Source organism: Mobula birostris, chromosome 3 (assembly GCF_030028105.1).
Source record: "Mobula birostris isolate sMobBir1 chromosome 3, sMobBir1.hap1, whole genome shotgun sequence".
Classification (NCBI taxonomy): Eukaryota; Metazoa; Chordata; class Chondrichthyes; order Myliobatiformes; family Myliobatidae; genus Mobula; species Mobula birostris.
This window is the reverse complement of record NC_092372.1, coordinates 166,579,883-166,601,731: the sequence shown is the minus strand read 5'-3', so window position 1 is coordinate 166,601,731 and position 21,849 is coordinate 166,579,883. Positions and strand designations below refer to the sequence as shown.

At 41.3% G+C, this 21,849-nt stretch overlaps 1 protein-coding gene across 1 annotated transcript in view; it reads left to right on the top strand.

Annotated features, from left to right (window-relative positions):
* LOC140195398 (E3 ubiquitin-protein ligase HECW1-like) overlaps positions 1-21,849 on the top strand; it is a 409,392-nt gene that overhangs the window by 334,259 nt on the left and 53,284 nt on the right. The window contains exons 21-22 of the mRNA XM_072253630.1: positions 326-439; positions 15,250-15,402. Of these exons, the coding sequence (XP_072109731.1) occupies positions 326-439; positions 15,250-15,402 (267 nt within the window). The remainder of the gene's footprint in view (positions 1-325; positions 440-15,249; positions 15,403-21,849) is intronic.

Here is a 21,849-nt window from a genome sequence, read left to right as displayed (position 1 = left end):
ATCTGGTGATAGTAGAAGTATGTGAGAATTGTATTAAAACTAATGGCAGATAGTTCAGTCAACAGTGTTTTGTAGTTTCATTTTTAAAAAGTGTCTTGTGAAGATGAGGTCAATTTAAGAGATGTGTTAATAAACAAAAACCCCAATTCAAAAACGTACACATTTTCTTCAAGAAAATTAATTTGGTACTTTCTAAAGGAGTAATACATGTGCTTTCAATTATATAAAAAAATGAAATTCCTTAAGTGACAATCCCACTGGCAACAGTTCTTCACACCCAGCTATTTCTATTACCTCACTCTGAGCACTACTCTATCCGTTACAGGTTAATTATACGGCGGGATCACTTGCTGGAGGGTACTTTCAATCAGGTTATGGCCTATTCACGCAAAGACCTCCAACGGAACAAGCTGTTTGTCACATTCGTGGGAGAAGAAGGGTATGGAGTTCCTTCATTAGCTTGCCATTGATTAAACTTTGTTTACTTTATTTTTTGCATTACATTAGTAATTGTCAATCAATACGAATGGGAATACTTTTGTAACCTTGCCAAAGTAACTTTATAGAAAAGCTCACTTTGATCACTAAACCCTTATTCCAAACTGTTCCTCCCTCTGAATAATCTATTTGTTTTCTGATGAAGATTGTAAATTCCCAGTAAGTGAATACGACCTCATAACATGTCTAATACATATTTATACATGATTTTTACAGCTTCACGGTTCCATATGATTTAAGATTTGCCAAATAATATGAAATCCTGCCCAAATAACAGCATTCAAGAATGTATGTACAGTATTCCATGAATGTTTTCCTTATAATGTAAATCCAAGGCAAATCCACAGGCATTCAGGGTCAATCCTGGATTCTCCTGTACAGTATCAGCATGTTTTAACAGTTCGCTCTTCTTGCAATAAGAATTGACCCTAGATAGTCCTGTTTAATAAAATCTGATTCTAGAGACTTAGTGTTCAACATTTCCTAACACTTTGCAACATGCAGAAATTGTTTTCTTACTAGAGTCATGGGGGTGAATTGTTAAAGGAATTCTCCCGGTAACTTTAACTATGTTGGGAAATAAACAGTGAACCTCACTGGGAAATACTGATGACAGGGTTGTATCTCAGTTCTGCTATCCAACTTGCTTTATAAAGAATATAGCCATTGGCTATATTTTACAAAATGTGCAGAGAGAGTATAGGGAAACCTCACTACCTTGAGGCTTCTGGATGTATTGGAAGCCAAAGTATTTTTAAGTGTTATAGCTGAATATGATTGAGTATTCCAAACTCCACATGGCAATCTTTTGACTCCAGTGATGGGTTAAGTGAGCACCAAAGGAAAAGCGTTTTTTTTGAGAACTTTTTATCCTCTGTTCCATAAAGGATTAGCACAACCTGCACAACTGGGGCGAAGCTGCAAATCGAACAATTGCTGAGTTGACTAACATTTTGTGCAGGCACATGCTTGCAGTTACAGATGCCATGTGCCCTTTAAAAATTAGTTGAAGCAAAACCATTATATTCACATGTGTTGTAATCTTTATACATAGAAACATAGAAAGTAGGTGCAGGAGTAGGCCCTTCGGCCCTTTGAGCCTGCACCGCCATTCAGTATGATCATGGCTGATCATTCAACTCAGAACCCTGCACCAGCCTTCCCTCCATACCCCCGATCCCTTTAGCCACAAGGGCCATATCTAACTCCCTCTTAAATATAGTCAATGAACTGGCCTCAACTGTTTCCTGTGGCAGAGAATTCCACAGATTCACCACTCTCTGTGTGAAGAAATTTTTCCTAATCTTGGTCCTAAAAGGCTTCCCCTTTATCCTCAAACTGTGACCCCTCATTCTGGACTTCCCCAACATTGGGAACAATCTTCCTGCATCTAGCCTGTCCAATCCCTTTAGGATTTTATATGTTTCAATAATACGTACCGTGGGTTACTAAGAACAAACCATATTCTGGAAGAATTAAAACTAGAACTTTTATTTACAACAGCAAACATCAGCCACATTTACACCATACAAGTTTCTAGGTCATCCTGTCATTTCTGCGCATGCTCTGAACTCTGTCCAATCACAGTCTGACACGTGACACGTGATATCACCACATCTTCCTTTCCTTAAAAAGAAAAACAATTAGCAACATTAATCAAAACAAATGCATAATTTAACATGTCTCTATCAGTCTCTCTGGGGGTTTACGAACACGAATAGACCTTCTAAGTGGCTCACACAGTTCTTGTGTTTCGTTGTTATTTTCATGTTTTGTTTGGTCTGCATCAGTTAACTGAAACTCTGAAGTTGGCTCTTTCTTAAGGTCTTTGCGATTTCTTCTTAACATTGCTCCTTCTTCGGTTTGGACCATATATGATCTGGGTTGTACTTCCTCAAATACTGTAGCTTTCTTAATTCTTCCACTTCCATTTGTAATGAAATACAAATCTTTTCTTCATCTAATTCATTCATTAACTGTGTAATCTCTTTTTTATACTGAGACTTCATCATTTGAATAAAACTTCTCAATTCCTTCACTTGTGCTTTGAATTCTTCAATTGGATCCTGATTCTTGTCACTCTTTAGCTTCAGATCAGTATTGTTACTGTACCGGCAAGTTTGGTCTCTGTATGGCTTCATACTCTTTCATCAAGTCACTCTATTCTGACTCTGTGTCACTATCCAGGACTAATTCTCTTTTCACCAAATTCAGTCTCTCACAGGCAGATAAACCAAGTATTGGCTGTACATTCTTTGGTACTACCGCAAATGAAAGCGTGTGCACAATATTTTTGTGCGATACTTCAGCCACATGTTCCTTTAACTGGAATGTCTGCTCCTGAATACCCAGTCACTTTTATATTTGTCTTATGTAACTTTGGTCTTGGCTTTAATACATTAAACTCAGATTCTGCAAGAACATTTACTTGTGCTCCAGTATCAAGTTTAAACAGAATATTGTTTTGGTTCACTTGCAATGGAATAGTCCAGTCATTCTTACTTTGTTTTTTTTCACAAAGCACATCTATATAAAACTCCTCACATTCATTTTCAAGCACAGCATCTACTTGTTTTATTTTCTTTCTACTTCTGCAACAGTGGGAAAAATGATTACTCTTCCCACAGTCATTGCACGTTTTCTGATACGTTGGAAATTTTTTGGTTGCTGCTGCCGCCCACAGCAATCACAAAGTTTTTTTTCTTTCAGATGACGTCTTGCTCTCTGTCGGTTTCATTGTCGCTTCATTATTTTTCCTAATATGTTCGCGCTTTACAGCATCTACGCAGCTCTCAATAAAAAGTTCTTTTTGCCTGCGACATCACAGATTCTGAAGCTTTGCGCAGCCTCAAAGCTTATTCCAGGTCAATGTCTTGCTCTCTTAACAGTCTTTCTCTCAGACCATTATCCAAAATGCCAGAAACAATTCCGTCTTTAATGAGAGAGTCTGTGAGCTCTGCAAACTCGCAAGTTTTACTGTGGTGTCTCAACTCCGTAACAAATTGATCAATCGTTTGACCAGGTCTCTGCCGACATTTGAAAAATTTGTACTGTTCATACGCCATATTGCGCTTCGGTATACAAAATGCGTCAAATTTGTCCATTATCGCTTTGAAATTTAAATTCTTTCCATTTTGAAAAGTAAAATGCTTGTATACCTCAACTACGTCGTCCCCTATTATGTGGAGTAGAATTGCAACTTTCGTTTTTTCCATTTTATTATCTGCTCCAATTGCCGATAAATAAATTTCAAAACGCTGTTTAAATCTCTTCCAGTTTTCAGCTACATTTCCAGTCAGCTGAAGTGTCGATGGGGGTTGCAAAACTTCCATTTTTAAAGCTGTTAGCAAACAATGAAAAAGTGCGCGTTCTTTTTTCAATTATCTTCACTACTCCTGTGTTAGCGAAACATATTATTCTTCCAGACCAACTTCTGACACCATGTTATGTTCTTTATATATACTGTGGGTTACTAAGAACAAACCATATTCTGGAAGAATTAAAACTAGAACTTTTATTTGCAACAGCAAACATCAGCCACGTTTTCACCATGCAAGTTTCTAGATCATTCTGTCATTTCTGCACATACTCTGAATCCTGTCCAATCACGTTCTTACACGTGATACGTGATATCACTACAACATGCCAAGGGAATTTCAAGCAGTACACTTCAAATCTCAAACAAGAGAAAATCTGCAGATGCTGGAAATCCAAGCAACACACACAAAATGCATGAGTCCTGCTGAAGGGTCTCGGACTGAAACGTTGACTGTTTACTTTTTTCCATAGATGCTGCCTGGCCTGCTGAGTTCCTCCAGCATTTTGTGTGTGACACTTCAAATCTTCCTTATTTGGTTATGTTATTGCCCCGACTGCAATGCAATTGTCAACTGGCGTCGTGGCAATGCAGACCGTGATCATAAAAACTGCAAGCTCACTCACTGAACGTACAAGTGTGTACATTCGAATGTTGAAAGGCATGGACAGAATGGATGTGGCAAAGTTGTTTCCCACAATGGGGTGTCTAGTACAAGTGGGCATGATTTAAGGATTGTAGGGCGCCCATTCAGAACAGAAATGCGAAGAAATTTTTTTAGTCAGAGGGTGGTGAATCTTTGGAATTTGTTGCCACGGGCAGCAGTAGAGGCCAAGTCACTGGGTGTATTTAAGGCAGAGATTGATAGGTATCTGAGTAGCCAGGGCATCAAAGGTTATTGTGAGAAGGCGGGGGAGTGGGACTAAATGGGAGAATGGATCAGCTCATGATAAAATGGCGGAGCAGACTCGATGGGCCGAATGGCCGACTTCTGCTCCTTTGTCTTATGGTCTTAAGTGCAAACTGTTTTCTGTTGTAGCAACAGAGATCTTAGTCATCAAAGATCATTCACTAATGAGAAACACAATTGCCATTTGAACTATTTAACAACTCTACTAAGACATTGAATATTACCATTGGGGCACTGCAATAGAATTCAGAACACTGGGAAGCACAGCATGTAAATACTCCATTTTAAATTGGTTTTGTACCCTCAGTGACACTTGCGTGTTAATACAAATATTGAATCAGCCAATTATGTGGCAGCAACTCAATGCATAAAAACATGCAGACATGGTCAAGAAATTCAGGTGTTCAGACCAAACATCAGAATGAAGAAGAAGTGTGGTCAAAGTGACTTTGTTTGTGGAGTGATTGTTGATAACAGACAGAGTGATTTGAGTATTTTAGAAACTGCTGATCTCCTGGGATTTTCACGCACGACCGCCTCTTGAATTACAGAGACAATTCTGTGAGCAAAACTGCCTTGTTAATAAGAGAGGTGAGCGGTGAATGGCCAGACTGGTTTAAGCTGATAGGAAATTGGTAGTAACTCATATAACCACGTGTTACAACAGTGGTGTGCAGAAGAGTGTCTCAGAATGTACAATATATAAAAGCTTGAAGTGGATGGACTACAGCAGCAGAAGACTACAAACATATATTCAGAGGCCACCTTATTAGGTAAAGGAGGTACCTAATAAAGTGGTCATTGACTGTATTGTTGAACAGAAACATTCTGAGCACAATCCAATCAGGAGAAATACAAAATAAGCTCTAAGATCTCTGCATAAAAAGATGTATTTAATGAATCAGTATTTCACATCTGGGAGCACATCTTCACACAGGATGACCAAACAGCTAGAGGAAACAGGTCTATTTAAAAAATTGTAGAATTAGCTCACAAGAAGAAGTAAGAATCATTTGTACAATCATAACCTGTGTCAAGAACTCCCACTAATTTCTACCTCTTTGAGTCTGGTAGATTTTGGCCAATCCCTTACTCCCGTTGCAGCAGTGCAGATAGATAGGTCTTCATGGACTGATAAACAGAGCTCAAAGATTCAGAAAGGCAAGATCATGCCTGAGCTATCACTTCAGCATTGAGCAATAAACAGTACTGAGGAAAGCTCTATACCAAAATTCCATGCAGTTACTAGGCAAGCTCAAAGATGGATTCAGAATCAACCTCAAAAAAAAAGTATTTACTGGAGGTATAATTTCAGGGACAAAGATGGAACTAAGAAGTATAATAGTTTATTTATTTCCATAAATGCCTCGGTTTCAAGAACTCACTTCAGAGTTTTAGATGCTTGTATGGAATATTCACTCGTGAAGTTCAGTGCAGGCAACTGCATTTTAGTTCACAAGGAGGAAACAGTAGGCAACATACAAACTCCTGAAAAACATGTTAAGCTAAGTAAGAACAGGTATGGGAAGGGTGGGGTATAGGAGTTGGGCACTGACAGCTCGCAAATTCCCAACATGTGGATATGGGTTGGGATCACAGTTTCACAAGGGTGAACGGGATTATAAAATAGGTGGATTATTGGTTATGGGACCTGGGGCATAGCATTTGTGGGGTGAGGAGGCAGAGAGAGAGTGAGGGAACAATATTGGAGATGAGGATGCCAAAGTTTGAAGGTGAATAATTCACTGATAGGCAATGAACAGTGTGGTGAAGGAAATCAGTGGGTCATCTGTTTGGAGAGGGAGGGGAGGGGAAGAATTTGGCCTTGATGTAGGGCTTTGACCTACACTGTTGACAATTCCTCCCCCCCACCCAACAGATATTGTTCGACTTGCTGAATTCTTTCAGCAAATTGTACATTCCTCTAGGTTCCAGCATCTGCCATCGCTTGTGTCTCCATTGACTAGACGTGTGTTGTGTGCTGCAGTGGGTAACCCCATTACCAACCATTGTGATTGTTAAGGAAATTAATGAATTAAACCAAGCAATATTAATACTTTAAAGAGAACTTGATCTTAAATCCTTCACTAGATTGCAGTACCATTTCTATGATTTGTCTTTAAAATGATGAGAAAGCTTGATGAAGGAATAAATTATTTTGTCGCTTAATTTACTTTACTTTATTGTCACCAAACAATTGATTCTGGAGCATACAATCATCACAGCAATATTAGATTCTGCACTTCGCGCTCCCTGGAGTACCAATCAATAGTAAATAGTAAAAATTTAAAATATAAATCATAAATAGAAAATAGAAAAGGGAAAGTAAGGTAGTGCAAAAAACCAAGAGGCAGTTCCAGATATTTGGAGGGTACAGCCCAGATCCGGGTCAGAGTAATCCGGGAAAGAGTAATTTTCCAATTACTCTTTATTGTAGTACTTGTAAGATCACATACCACAAAAAACCAACACCATCTCAAATTTCAAGCTATAAACTTGAACCCTAATTCCAATCACAATCAGCTGGGTTTTTAACATATCTCTCACATGATACACATGGGTGTACATTGTTTTGTTCCAAGAATTCTTTAAAAAGCTCTAAAACTAGCAAGTATCCCAACAATCAACAGTTTTTCACAATGATGGATCAATTTCCTTTTTGTTCCACTTTTGTAATGACTGAAGGTCCTTTCACAATTGCCACTTCTGACTTTCTACCAAAGTTCAAATGGCAGATTCAGAGAAGCTCCAAGGAACTTGCAGATCTCTGTCATTGTCAGTTCAACTTAGAAGGAAAGTTAACACAAGAGAGACTACAGGCACTGGAGAAAAGAAGCAAGGTGCTGGAGCAACACAGCAAGTGAAGCAGCATTGGTGGAGGCAGAGGGGTGCTCGACATTCATCAGAACTGAGAGTGTAGAAGAAATATGACGAACTCCAATTGAAATCCAATGATATTAACGTTATATTTTCAGATGACCCCCCCAACTCTGTTCCTTCTACCACTCCAGCCATGTTGTCTCTCTCTGTGCCTACCTTTTCCATTCCATCTGTCGATCACCCACACACCCACCCACCTGGGTTTTCCTCTTCCCTGGTCTACTCTTCCTGTCCCCTCCCACACCTGACTCCATCTGCTGATTTGTTTTTTTTTCTTATCTTCCACCAGTCTCTGGATTCACACACCTGCTCTCTTCCCCACCATCTCACCTGGTTCCATATACGCATCATCCTCCTTCCCCCCATCTAGTTCCACATATCACATACCAGCCCCTGTATCTCATCTCTTTCAGTTATCTTCCCTCCACATTCAAACCTGATGCAGAGTGAAGAGCCATAACATTGACTATCCTTTTGCCCCCACAGATGCTGCTCCACCCACTGAGTTCCTCCAGCAGTTTATTTGAGGTGGAAAGTGTATGTTCATCATGTCGTCAAATGGCACAGAAACTGATCGTTCAGCCAGCCTTGTCTATGCTAACCATCAAGTACATATCTATACCAATCCTGTTCATCAGCACTTGGTCCTTTGCCTTCTATGCCTTCGTCATACATGCGCTAGACGAGATACTTCTTAAAGATCTCCCAGAATGCATCACGTTGCATTTGGATTATATCTTTTCTATTAGTGCAAATCAAAACAAATTAAAAAGAGAACCCAATTAGACCTCTTTCAGAAATAAAAAAGAAAAACAGGAACAGTGATGCATGCACTTAACAACTTGTAAAATACCTTTGTTTGATAAATTGTTAAAAACGGGAAACATACCAATTGGAAAAATTCTTGAACCTTGCCAAAAATCTGAGGGAGTGGCATTAGAGTAAATGATGGTGACATTACAGTTCAATGTGTCCATATTCATTAGAGACAAACACTGCTTAAACTTGATTTTGACAACAAGCCAGCATATTGAAAACAATAGGATAATGTGGAGACTTGGTGGGAAATGAAGTACTGCATATTTAATGTGGCTGATAGCAAGCTGAGCAATTGATAAAGTGCAATGGAAGATATTGCAAAGGAGCAAACTATCACTTCATCCTGGCAAATGTACAAAATGTTTGTTTCTAAACTTAGGAATCTCATAAACAGCAGCCAAACTGACTACTTTCCCACAGGAAGGATGTTAGTGGGGGGGTGGGGGTGCAAGCTGCAAGCCCCATTAAGATCCTATTAACAAATTCTGCTAGCAAGTCTTTTATCATAAATAACTACTGAGCACTTGGACTTGACCAGTTGATCCAAATGTGTCAAAAAATGTGGAGGAGGCTTGACCCAAAAGTGGAGCAGCGGAAACGATATAGCTGGAATGATAACTTTAATAATTGACTGCAAAATAACAAGCCACGAGGGGCCACAAAACAAAAGAGAACAGATCTAAACTCACAGGCAACAAGGTAACTGAAGGCTTGGAACAACTGGTTGAGTCTGGCTGGTTTGATAAGTGAACCAGAGTTGTGGACGAGAACTGGGTTTAAATACGATGCAGGTAATGAATTGGAAATGACTGATAGGTGACTCCTATTAGCTGAGTGGAGAAAGGGAGGCCCGACAAGACACACCCCCTCCCACCTCCAATAGACGGTACCCAGCACGCAGCGGCCCTAGATGACTCGAATGGGTCTTGTGGAACTAATCAATGAGTGATGGGTGCAAGATGAAACTGGACATCACCCAAGATCTCTCCTCCAGGCCGTACCCTTCCCACTCAACCAGATACAGCATAGCCCATCCATGATGACTTGAATCCATCAACCGTCAAACCGTCACACTAGACCACCTTCCAGTATTCCAGGTAATGGAGATACAGTCTCAGGTGGTACAAGTGGTTCATGGACAACAGGCTTGAGGCGGACACATAGAAGGTAGATGTGATCTTGAGGGACAGTGGCAGTTGGAGACAGCATGTAACTGGATTGATGCGATGGGAAATTTTGAAGGGGCCAGTACACCGGGGAAAGAGCTTGTGGGAGTTGGTGCGCAGGGACAGATGTCGGGTGGATGACCTCACATGGTCTCCAGGCAGGAGTCGTCTGGCTGGGCACTGCCAGTGGTTGGCCTGGCAGCAGTAGCGCAGTTGGCAGCTAGAACGGCTTTCCGTGCCCCTCTTCCAAGCATTCTGGCAGGGGCAAACCTGGACCCTGGAGGCCGAGTTCTCCACCATTGCTCCTCTGTGGGGAATAACAGGGTTTGGTAGCCATGACGCACTTCAAAGGGTGGCAAAGGAGGTATGTAGATTGTGGGACAGCTTGGCCCAGAGCAGGTTCTTCTTCCATGTGGAAGGGTTAGAGATAGCAAAGCAGTGTAGAAGCCTCTCCATTTTGCCATTGGCTCCTTCTGATTGACCGTTGGTCTGTGAATGAAAGCCAGGGGACAAACTCACTGAGGTGTGGAGGAGGGAGCAGAAGGCTTCCCAGAGGTGGGAGACGAATTGTAGGCCTCGGTCTGATGCCGTGCCCTGTGGGAAGCTGGAAGCTGTAGAGGCAAAATAGATGTTGGAGAACCGGGCCCGCCATCTCAGCGGCTGAGTTTGGGGAGGGCAGTGATACACCAGGCAGTAACAAACTAACGTATATATGCAATCATGGTGGGTCACAGGAATGGGTGACACAGGAAATCTAGAGTCCATTGTGCACCTGGATGGCTGGAGAGGTTTGAGGTGTGGGCCCACTGGTGTGTCGCAGAGTACACAGATGCTGACATGTACATGAAGTTGTTCGGTGAGCTGGCTGGAATGAGTTTGTGCTGTAGGGACTGGTGGATCTAATTCTCTTCTCAAGGTTCCAGATAATCAAGGCAAAGATCTGAGAAGATGGGATGAAGGGCTGAGGGTTGATCGCCATTTCTGCTGGATCAACTGCTGTGACTAGGCATCCACCTTAATGTTCTTGGAACTGGGGCAGTAGGAGATGGTGAAGTTGAATTTTTTGAAGAAGAGGGCCCAGTGAGCCTGACCCAGGCTGAGTTGCTGGGTCTCTTGTATGGATATGAGGTTCTGGTGGTCAGGCCAGGTTTGGAAGGGCTCGGTGTTTCCCATCAACCAACATCTCCTTTCCTTCAAGGCCCATTTGATGGTGAGTAGCTCCATAGGGCACTGTGCAGAGTTGAACTTGTGCGAGTAGGCACAACGGTGTGTCTTCCTGTTCGATCCTCGCTGGGAGAGGATGACCCGATGACCTCGGTGCCCACGTCAGATGGATCCACCTCTACCACAAAAGGAGTTCAAATTGCAGAGAATAGGAGCAGTGGTGAAACATCTTTTCAGCTTCTCGAAGGCGTGGTTTGCGGCAGCAGACCTGGTTATCCGAGACATAGGTGGCTTGGAGAGAGAGGAAGGTGGGAGGACCAATGATCTGGCTGTAGGTTCTCATAAAATGGGAGTAGAAGTTGGAGAAGCCTAAGAAGTGCTGTAGCTGTTGGAGGGAGCACGGTCGGCACCATTCAATGATGGCGTGCCCTTCTCTGGGTTCATGGTTATGCTTTCGGGTAAAAGGATGTAACCCAGGAAGGAAACAACTGGAGTGTGGAGCAGGCATTTCTCTAACTTGCAGGACTGTTGGTTTTCGAAGAGACAAAGGACTGAATGAATGTGACGGTCATCATCTTGGGGGTTTTTGGAGAAGATGAGGATGTTATCGAAGTAGACAAACATGGTATTGTGCAAAAGTCTTACACTAGGGTTCCTGAGACTTTGCCACAGTACTGTCATAATTTTATGCATTGCACTGTACTGCTTCCACAAAAAACACAAATTTCATGACATATGTGAGTGATGATAACCCTAATTCTGATATGGGTCTCTAATGTGGACTGAGAGTGGGAAGGGGGCAGGGAACGGGGAATCATGGTTGGGAAAATGGGAAAAAAGCAGGAAGTACCACAGAGAGATTCTGTGGTGATCAATAAACCAATTCTTTGGAATGAAATGACCTTGCCTGATATCTCAGGGCTGGGTGTGTCTGTATCCATGCCACCCCCACACCTGGCACTCCTCTGCCACCTGTCCCACACCCCTTCTGTAGCATTCTACCCTTGCCGTTCTCAACATCCTTATTTCCCACCAGATTTACGAACTCACTCTCTGCTCCATGTTGACAAATACTTACCTGTACAAAAGCCTTAGGCACCCTAGCTACCTGTGTAACACATCTCAGAGATTTTGTTAATGAAGACTTGGATAACAGTTGGACTTTTGGAAAGTCCAAATGGCATCATCAAGTATTCGTAGTGGCCAGTGGGTGTTATGAACGCCATCTTCTACTCATACCCCTGGCTCAGGTTGTATGCACTCCATAGATCCAGATGGTGAAGATTTGGGTACCACAGAGTGTTTTGAATGCACTATCTGTCAAGGGAAGAAGGGAGTTGTCCTTACTGGTGATCTTGTTGAGTCTATGGTAGTCAATGCAGGGACGAAGACCCCCATCTTTCTTTTTGACAAAGAAAAATCCTGCCTTGGCTGAGAACTGGGATGGTTGAATGAAGCCATGCTGTAGCACTTTAGCGATGTAGTCATTCCTGGCTTGGGTCTCAGAAGGGGAGAGCAAGAACAGATGACCTTGGGGAGGGTTGGTGCCCAGGAGGAGGTCGATCATGCACTCGTGTGGTCTGTGAGGCAGCAGAGTGCTGACTTCCCTTTTACTGAAGGCAAAAGTTAAGTCATGGTATTCCTAAGGGAATTTGGTGAGGTCAGGTGTTGGATAAATTGATCAGGAGGAATGAGATGTACTTACAGTGCTCTCTGATGCTCATGTGCAAGCTTTGACCATCTCAGGCCCCAAGGGATGTCCATCAATGGACGTGATGTTGAAGGCATGAGAAATAGGCTCAGTGGGCAGTCCAAACTGCACAGGAAATTGCCTGCTGCATTGGTGTCCATCAGGGCCTCCTGTGCGTGTAGAGCTGTCAGGGTGTAAAGGATAGAGAGAGTGAGTCAGAGTATGGTGCTGAGATGAGGAGCTGGGGGAGACTTACCAGATAGAAGACCTCTACAAGAACTCTGCCTGGTGGTGTCATTTCCTGAACGCAGTGAGCATTTGATGTGTGGATGATCGGTGGCTCCACAGTAAGCTCACAAGTTGTTTCCCCACCAATGTTCAATGTTCAAGGGGATTAAGTGAGCTCTCCCAACCTGAACAACACACACAAAATGCTGGAGGAACTCAGCAGGCCAGGCAGGGGAGGGAGGGGGGAACGTCGACTCAGACCATGAGAGGCCTGCATCCAGCACTTTCATGCCTTACAAGGCAGCATCCATGGAAAAAAGTACAGTTGATGTTTCAGACTGAAACCCAACTTGCATGGGTTCTGAAGATGTTGATGACGAGGGTCCTGCAGCCTGAAATGGTTCTGGGGATGGAACTGGGGTTCTGGCTGATGACCTGGAGGGGTCGTTCCATAAGGCGCTTGTCAATTGGAGGGCCAGAGTGATGAGGATTTTAAGATCGATGGGCATCTCCTAGGTAGATGACTCATCTTTCAAGTGCTCTGAGAGGCCATGCTGGTAATGGGCCAGCAGTGTTTTACATATTCCAGCCGTGCGCCACTGCGAGGGTCTTGAATTCCATGGTGTAACTTAGACACAGGTGAAGTATCTGATCTGCTCTCCCCCCACCCCCTGCACTTCCCGGATGGTCGAAAACCCCGAACATCTCAGCAGTGAATTCTCCATATTTATTGCAAATAGTAGTTTCATTGTCCCAGTTAGTAGCAGACCAGATCAGGGCTCACCCAGTCAAGAGAGGTGATGAAGGCAATTGTGGCTCGGTCTGTAGAATGGAGAGATGGCTGGAGCTCAAAGTGTAAGATGTACTGGGACAGGAAGTTGCAGCATCGGGCTGGGGATCTGTTGATGTGTTCAGACACCGGAATCCAGGGCTCCAAGAGAGGAGATTGACTGCCTCGGGGTTGCTGCATCAAGATGGAGAGTTGGAATAGGATGGCAAGATAGATGGTTAATGGTTTCTTCCATTGCTAACCATAACTCTCTAGTGGGGTAGACTTGAGGTTCTCGGTGTTCTTAATATTCAAAAGTGTCATGCGATCATGATAAAGATGTTAAAGATGAATAATTGCATCTTTGGTTGGATCCAGAGAGGCCGCAGCATCTGAGCATGCCGCCATCTTACCAAAAGATCAATGAGAAGATCATAGTGAATTTCCATTCTGAAACACTGCAGTCCAATTGATGCAGCTACAACTTCTGCACCATTCAGTGGGGAATACCAGCCTTTACAATGAAGGAACAAGAATAATTTAAGTCAGGATAATGTGCATCATTGATGAGAACCTGCAAGTGGTGGCATTCCCATGCACCTGCTCTCTTGTTCTTCTGGGTAGTGTATGTGGTGATTTGGAAAATGCTAATGGTAAGCAACATACTCTTAAAAAACACATGAAGGATAAGATAGGTCTGATTAACAATTTGAATTTCTAAAGTAGGTGACCAGCGTGTACATCTAGATGTGTCTGTAATGTTGTCTGTGTTTGTGTTCCATGCATGATTATGTACAAGAGTAACTGGAAGCTATCTTGTGTAGTGGGTGGTAGGTTTTAGACATGAAGAATAATGATACATCATTTTTCCTCTGTTTGCTTGGCTTACCAAGTGTCATTCTAAGAGATCTTGACCTCGCATCAAATGTGTGAGGAAGCAGAGTCTATGGACAAGGATTTGCTGTTGCATTCATGGTAGGAGGAAGTTACTAAGTAATTTCGAGGAGCTACAATAGTTCGGAAAATACAGATTAAATATAAGAAAGATGTGGTAATCCATATTAGAACTGAGGGTGACAAATCAGAAGTTCTCTTTCATAAGCACGATTTGATTCAAGGATAATTGTTAATTTTAGATTTGAGATGGATCGAGTTTTGTTAAGCAAAGGTATTATGAAATATAAGGGAATGACAGGTATAAAATTCAAGATTGCAGATGATCTCATTGATCAAAGGAACATAGTTTGATTGTGTGGGTATCTTACTATTAAAACCATTTTTCCAGTGCTTTTACTAGTGAGATACTCAGAACTTTGGTAGTCCACATCCTTAAATCATGAGAACCTGATGAATAGGTATAGAAAGTAATAAATAAAAAACCAATGGAATCTTGACCTTCACCTCAGTGGGCTGGAATTCCAAAGATGAAGAAGACGCACACACCTTGTTTAGACAACTTCTGAAAAAGTGTATTCAGATTGAAAACTGATGGTAAAAGCAGATGCCTCCACATGGCCAAAATATTCTGGTCTTTCACAGGAAGAACTACCATTCAGACAAGGTGTGGGAGAGTCCACTGTGAGCTATTGGCTACTAAGGGAGAGGATAAACATGATATTGGAGGCTGAAGTCACTAAGTAATCTAACTTAAATCGCCCTGAAAATAAATGGACACAGAAGAACCTCTCAGAAACACGCAGCTTTATTGTTAGCATTTTAACTCATTTAGTAGAGTATACGACTGTTCCAAGATGTCCTCCAAGCTGTACTGTATATTGTACCTTATTTTCTTTTGTGCTTCTTTTACAGTCTGGATTACAGTGGACCATCGAGAGAGTTTTTCTTCCTCTTATCACAAGAGCTATTCAATCCTTACTACGGTTTATTTGAATACTCAGCCAATGATACATACACTGTGCAGATCAGTCCGATGTCGGCGTTTGTTGAAAATCACCTGGAATGGTAACGTCTCTTCCTTCATTCTTCCTCCACTCTTGATGTTCCCAAAAACAAAGTCACAAAAGCCTTATTTCCCATAAATTTTAATGTAAAGAATGCAATGATCAGAAAATAGATTTTTACAGTGCACAAAAGGGACCACGGTCCTGAGGATCCGGTTCAGGGCTCTGCAGAGCAAGTTCATCAGTCCCATAACTCTAGTCCTTGCTGGTAGCTCTGAAATGTATTGACACTCAGATGCCTGGTTTATTCCTTGTTGAAAGTCTTGACTGATACTGCTTCCATCTCCCTGTGATTCCAGATCATAGCTTTCCTCGGTGTGTCACTAAAGATTAGGCAATTACAATTATTTGACTGCCACCCTTATCAAACCATTGTGAAAAGTTCCCCTTTTCTTATCTACCCATTTCCCTCTCTGATTTATCCTGTTGGCTCATGCAAGAAGTGAAACTTGCTTGAATTATGGCCTATCCTATTAAATCATAATTCATATGTTGTTATTCTCTAAAGAAATGAAGGTATACTTTTCTTCTTATTCTTGCTAGTATCTTTGCTATTCTGAGTTGATTTCTATGAGAGAACCAGAAGGCATTCTATTCCACTGTGCTTCCTTGAACTAGCTTAGTAGAGCTGCACAGAATGGAGGGCAGGATTGGGGTGGTGTGAGATTCAAGATTTAGCACTTGCGTTGGAATTGTGAGTCAAAAAAAGTGTTGAGGGCAGCAGTAATGTCTTAATCTATTTGGGAAAATGGGTCATTATTAAATAGGATATTAAGTTTAGATATTTGGCATCATTTCAATATTAGAAGCAACATTTAAACATAAAATAGGTTAGGTATGGATTCCTTCACAGTGCCATGCTCTTTTACGAGTGCTGTTACTATTTGGAATAAATTTACGAGATGAATTTAAGGGGAGTTCTTTCATTTATTTGTTGTAACTTAGCCAGAATATCTGTGGTAACACTCAGAGAATGGTGGAAATTTATGCAATTTGCATGCCAGGTTTATGCTCAGTGGGATTTAGTGGTTTGAGTGAATAAAAGTTCTCACAGTTGCATACATCTTAAAACTATTTTTTATAATAAGCTGTCAGAATTCGGTCAAATTGTCCACATCCCGCTGGCCTTAACCTAAGAAAGTTTATTGATAGATAACAAACTGCATACATTCATATCTCCTGAAACTTCAGTGATCACTCTGTCTGCTTTATTTTGCCCTATAAATTCAGTTGACTCTATAACAGGCAAACAGTGAAGGCCTGGAATGATTCACTGTGGTCATTGCTACCAGAAGATTAAATTGGTATTACATTAAAGTAATTTTTTTATAGCTTTCTGCACATTATTCATAAGAACTGTTTTAAGATTAGAGAATATATTTGTAATAATCAATGGCTTTTAATAATGAGCCCTTGAAACAAAATTTTCACATTACAGCAGATGATACAATTTATATGAGACACTTCTATGCACAGAACCATATCCTTTTTACCCCTCTGTGTCATAGTCATGTCGCTGACAGTAGATGAACACAGCTACAAAGAGTGCTGCCACAAGAAAGCAGAATCCATCATCAAGGACCCCAACATTCAGACAATGTTCTCTTCTTGCTACTACCATTAGGAAGGAGGTACAGGGGCCTTGGGGCCCAGGCGACTAGGTTCAGAAACAGTTATTACCCTTCATCCATTGGGTTTATTTAAAATTTTATTTTTTATTATTTTGTTTTCTCTGCTAGATTACATATCGCATTGAACTGCTGTTGCTAAGTTAACAAATTTCACGTCACATGCCAATGATAATAAACCTGATTCTGATTCTGATTCCTGAACCACTGTGGGCATCTTCGCTCACCACAACATTGAATTGATCATTGAACACAACCAATGGATTCACTTTCAAGGACTCTACAACTCATGTCTTCATTATTATTTATTTACTTATCTATTTATTTTTTTGTTTCAGTTTGAATTTGCAGAGTTTGTCTTTTTTTGCACATTGGTTGCTTGTCAGTCTGTAGTTTTTCATTGATTCTATTGCACTTGTTCTACTATGAATGCCTGCAAGAAAATGAATCGCAGAGTAGTATTTGGCGACACACGTACTTTGATAATTAATTTACTTTGAACCTTTGATTAGAAGAAAGTAGAACAGCAAGATTAACAGTTGGTAAGAAAATCAAGCTAAGCCAGGGGTCACAGTTTACTGCTAATTTTCCTACATGTCACAGAAGCAACTTGACCCAGTATTCTCCACATCCTGAGAACAAAATAATTAGCAAATAACCAACTCCTCTCTAATAGGTAGAGTATACAGAAGTGATTTTTTTCCAAGGGCAGAAATAGCTAATGCAAGGGAAAATAATTGTAACATCATTGGAGGAAAGTATAGGGGGAGGTGGATGTCAGAGGTAAGTTTTTGCACAGAGACTGGTAGATGCATGAAAAGCACTGCCAGGAGTATTGGTCCAGACAGGTAGTTAGGGACTCTTAGATAGGCACATGGATGAAATGTTCTTAATCTACTCTAAATTCAATCGAATCTTTCTGTGGAAGGCTATGCGTGAGGGAGGGGTTAGATTGATCTGAAAGTAGGTTAAAAGATCGGCACATCATCATGGGTTGAAGGGCTGTACTGTTCCATGCTGGCCTTCCAGAGGGATGGTCAACATCTTAGATCGAGACCCTGCATCAGGGCTGAGAGTATAAAGGGAAGATAGCTAGTATAAGGGAGGGGTGAGATAGGTTGGTAGGTGAATTGGTGGTTGATAGAACCAGACGGGGAATAGGAAGGGTAGGCCAGGGGGATGAAACCCATATGGACAGGTGTATGGGTAATGAGCAGATGGAAATGAGAATGGTGAACAGTGAGTCTAGGTGAACCAGTAGATGTGGGTAAGGAACACAGAGGTGTTCCTTATCCCTCTGTTCTAGGATAGCACTGTTACACTCCTGAACTCACTAGGTGTCATGTCAATCATGTAAAAAATATTCTGCTATTTGAGTTTTTCTATCAAAGATGATGGCTTCACTCCTTCCTATTATATGGCTAAGTTTGCTGACGATATGAAGATAGGTGGAGGGGCCGGTAGTGCTGAGGAAACGGAGAGTCTGCAGAGAGACTTGGATAAATTGGAAGAATGGGCAGAGAAGTGGCAAATGAAGTACAATGTTGGAAAGTGTATGGTTATGCACTTTGGCAGAAAAAATAAATGGGCAGACTATTATTTAAATGGGGAAAGAATTCAAAGTTCGGAGATGCAACGGGACTTGGGAGTCCTCGTACAGGATATCCTTAAAGTTAACCTCCAGGTTGAGTCAGTAGTGAAGAAGGCGAATGCAATGTTGGCATTCATTTCTAGAGGAATAGAGTATAGGAGCAGGGATGTGATGTCGAGGTTCTATAAGGCGCTGGTGAGACCTCACTTGGAGTACTGTGGGCAGTTTTGGTCTCCTTATTTAAGGAAGGATGTGCTGACGTTGGAGAGAATACAGGGAAGATTCACTAGAATGATTCCGGGAATGAGAGGGTTAACATATGAGGAACGTTTGTCCGCTCTTGGACTGTATTCCTTGGAGTTTAGAAGAATGAGGGGAGACCTCATAGAAACATTTCGAATGTTGAAAGGCATGGACAGAGTGGATGTGGCAAAGTTGTTTCCCATGATGGGGGAGTCTAGTACGAGAGGGCATGACTTAAGGATTGAAGGGTGCCCATTCAGAACAGAAATGCAAAGAAATTTTTTTAGTCAGAGGGTGGTGAATCTATGGAATTTGTTGCCACGGGCAGCAGTGGAGGCCAAGTCATTGGGTGTATTTAAGGCAGAGATTCTGAGTAGCCAGGGCATCAAAGGTTATGGTGAGAAGGCGGGGGAGTGGGACTAAATGGGAGAATGGATCAGCTCATGATAAAATGGTGGAGCAGACTCGATGGGCCGAATGGCCAGCTTCTGCTCCTTTGTCTTATGGTCTTATGGTCTCATATTCGACTGGCCAAGTTCATGCTTATTCAGCTAACTCGCCAGAGTCCCCTAAAAACCCCTCCATCTGCCTCACTGCCAGACTAGTTCTGTAATTTTAACAAGTCTGTATATACTACATTAGATCCTTTAATCATTAATATCAACTGTGAATAGCTGAGACCCACCACATATTCCTGCAGCATCCAATATTCAAGCCTCTCCATCTTAAAATAATTAATTAATTCCTACTGCTAAATTTCTGTCCATTCACTAATCCTTATTCTACACCTGTATATTATCACAGGAACTGTGCCCCCTGGTTTTGTTCAATGATCGCCCACCAAAGACCTTCTGTATCTCCAAACATATTGTATCAATGATTTACCTTATCTATTTTTCTATTTATACTTTAGAAAACTTCTATCAGATTTGTCTAACATGACTTCTGGGCATAAATCTGTGCTGACTCTACCATTCCTCTTTCATTATCCACGTCCCCTGTTATCACTTTTTCGATAACAAAACATAGCATGTTCCTACTATTAATTGGTCTGCAGTTCCCTGTTTATTCTCTTCCTCTTTTATTAAGGTGGCAGAGGAAGGACATTTCCTGGAATTTGCATTATAAATCATTGCTTGCATTTATCATTACATGCCTGAATTGGGTCAAGTTCCTGCTATATAGGGTTCTTCCACTACTGGAGATGTCTGGGTTGAGTGAGGAAGCCCCCCAATTATTGTAGTACTGTACCATCACAGAGGGCCACATGATTGGTGATAATCCTGTTGGTTTTACGGAATGCAATGGAAGAGTACTGAAAGCATTGACTATGAATCTAAAAGTGTAACAGATTGCAAGAGGTCCTATTGTATGCAAGCACAGACAGCTTCAATTTCTGAGGGGACACAAATGAATTTGAACATTGTACATTCTTCAGTGAACATATTGTCTCCTGTCCTTAGGATGAAAGGAAACCACAAAGACTTCTGACAAACATCCAAACCCAACCCCACTTTCTGTGTCCTTCACATTCCTAAACATTCAAAAACTATTTAAAAAAAACATTGACGCAATTAACATGATAAAAATTATTTAAATTATAAGTACATTTTTAAATACTTTTGGATTATTAAAACCAGTCAATTAAACTCAGTTCATAAAATATGTATCATTTAATGCCCATCTTTGTTCCTTGCAGTCATTTCTTTTGAAATGCTTGGTCCCAATGTTTCTGAATAAGGTTCAGCAGGTAGATTTTGCTGAGGGACTGCAGCAAGCTTAAGCCTTCATTCTGGACTTCCATAAGGAGTTCAACATTGTGGAGCTGTCATGAAATCACTAAGTAAAAGTAATTTCCACATTGATACAGGAGTATGCAGGAATCCCTGACCTACTGGCACTCATATCAAGAAATGACATCTGGTCAGCATAGAAACACTGGGATTTCCAAGCAAATTCCATCCCATAATGGTTTCAAGCCTCCCATTATTTAACCAGAGGAAATTGTCCCTCCTCCAGAACTGAGACAAGCAGCATGATAACATAGAGGGTGTGAATGGTTCAGTGGAGGTGACTGAGAGCTTGATCTGGGTCTAATGAGCTTGAATATGGAACCAGCCACTGTGAAACCACTAACTACAATGCAGGGATGGGTTGAAATTATGGACAGAAAACCTAGAAGTGTGACATACAGTCATGCCATCTCTGGTACACAAGCAATGCCATCAAGGCCTAAAGCTGACTTATGCTTTCATCCCTTCTCTCACCTTTTAAATTTTTGGGTTCTCTATGAATCAAGAAACCCAGCAGAAGGTATAAAAACAAAAATGATATTAAATGAAGCAATGCTACCTCATTGGGAGATTTTAAAATGTTTGATCAGGAAAACTCCCCGTTTCCGCGCCTTCATTTAAAGCAGGTGGGTTTGAGATGTGACCATGTATAAAATGCATCCTCCTAACAGTAACATGCAGAAACTTGTTTTTGTTCTTTAACCAGGGTGTAGACTGTGCAGTTGCTTCAGGTAGATTGGTGCTAAACTTGAAACAAAAGCAAATCTAAGTGGAATCATTTCTATGGAAATGATGAAAGGTTTTTGCACTTTTACTGGAAAATATCAATTGTTTAAGTACGACAATCTACAATATGATTTTACAGTTCTACTTTTTTATTTATAAATTATAAGATTCCTTGCGACACAGGAGCATGCCAGTAGTTCCAAGCAGAGCTGGCAATCTATCATAGGAAAATACAGACTGTGATATAAATTGTAACTGTACCTGAGTTAGATAACAAGCATCACAGCATGTATATTCCCAAATGTGTATGTGTAATGGTTTTGTTTTATTTTTCTTCCTTTTCTAAGGAATTCCAGAAGTTACAGTTCAGCATAAGTAGCCCCTCAGTTACTGATGTGGCGGCAGTGGCAATCGGAGAAATATGGAATCCATGCTGAGCTCATAAAACATTTATATTTGTTAGGTTT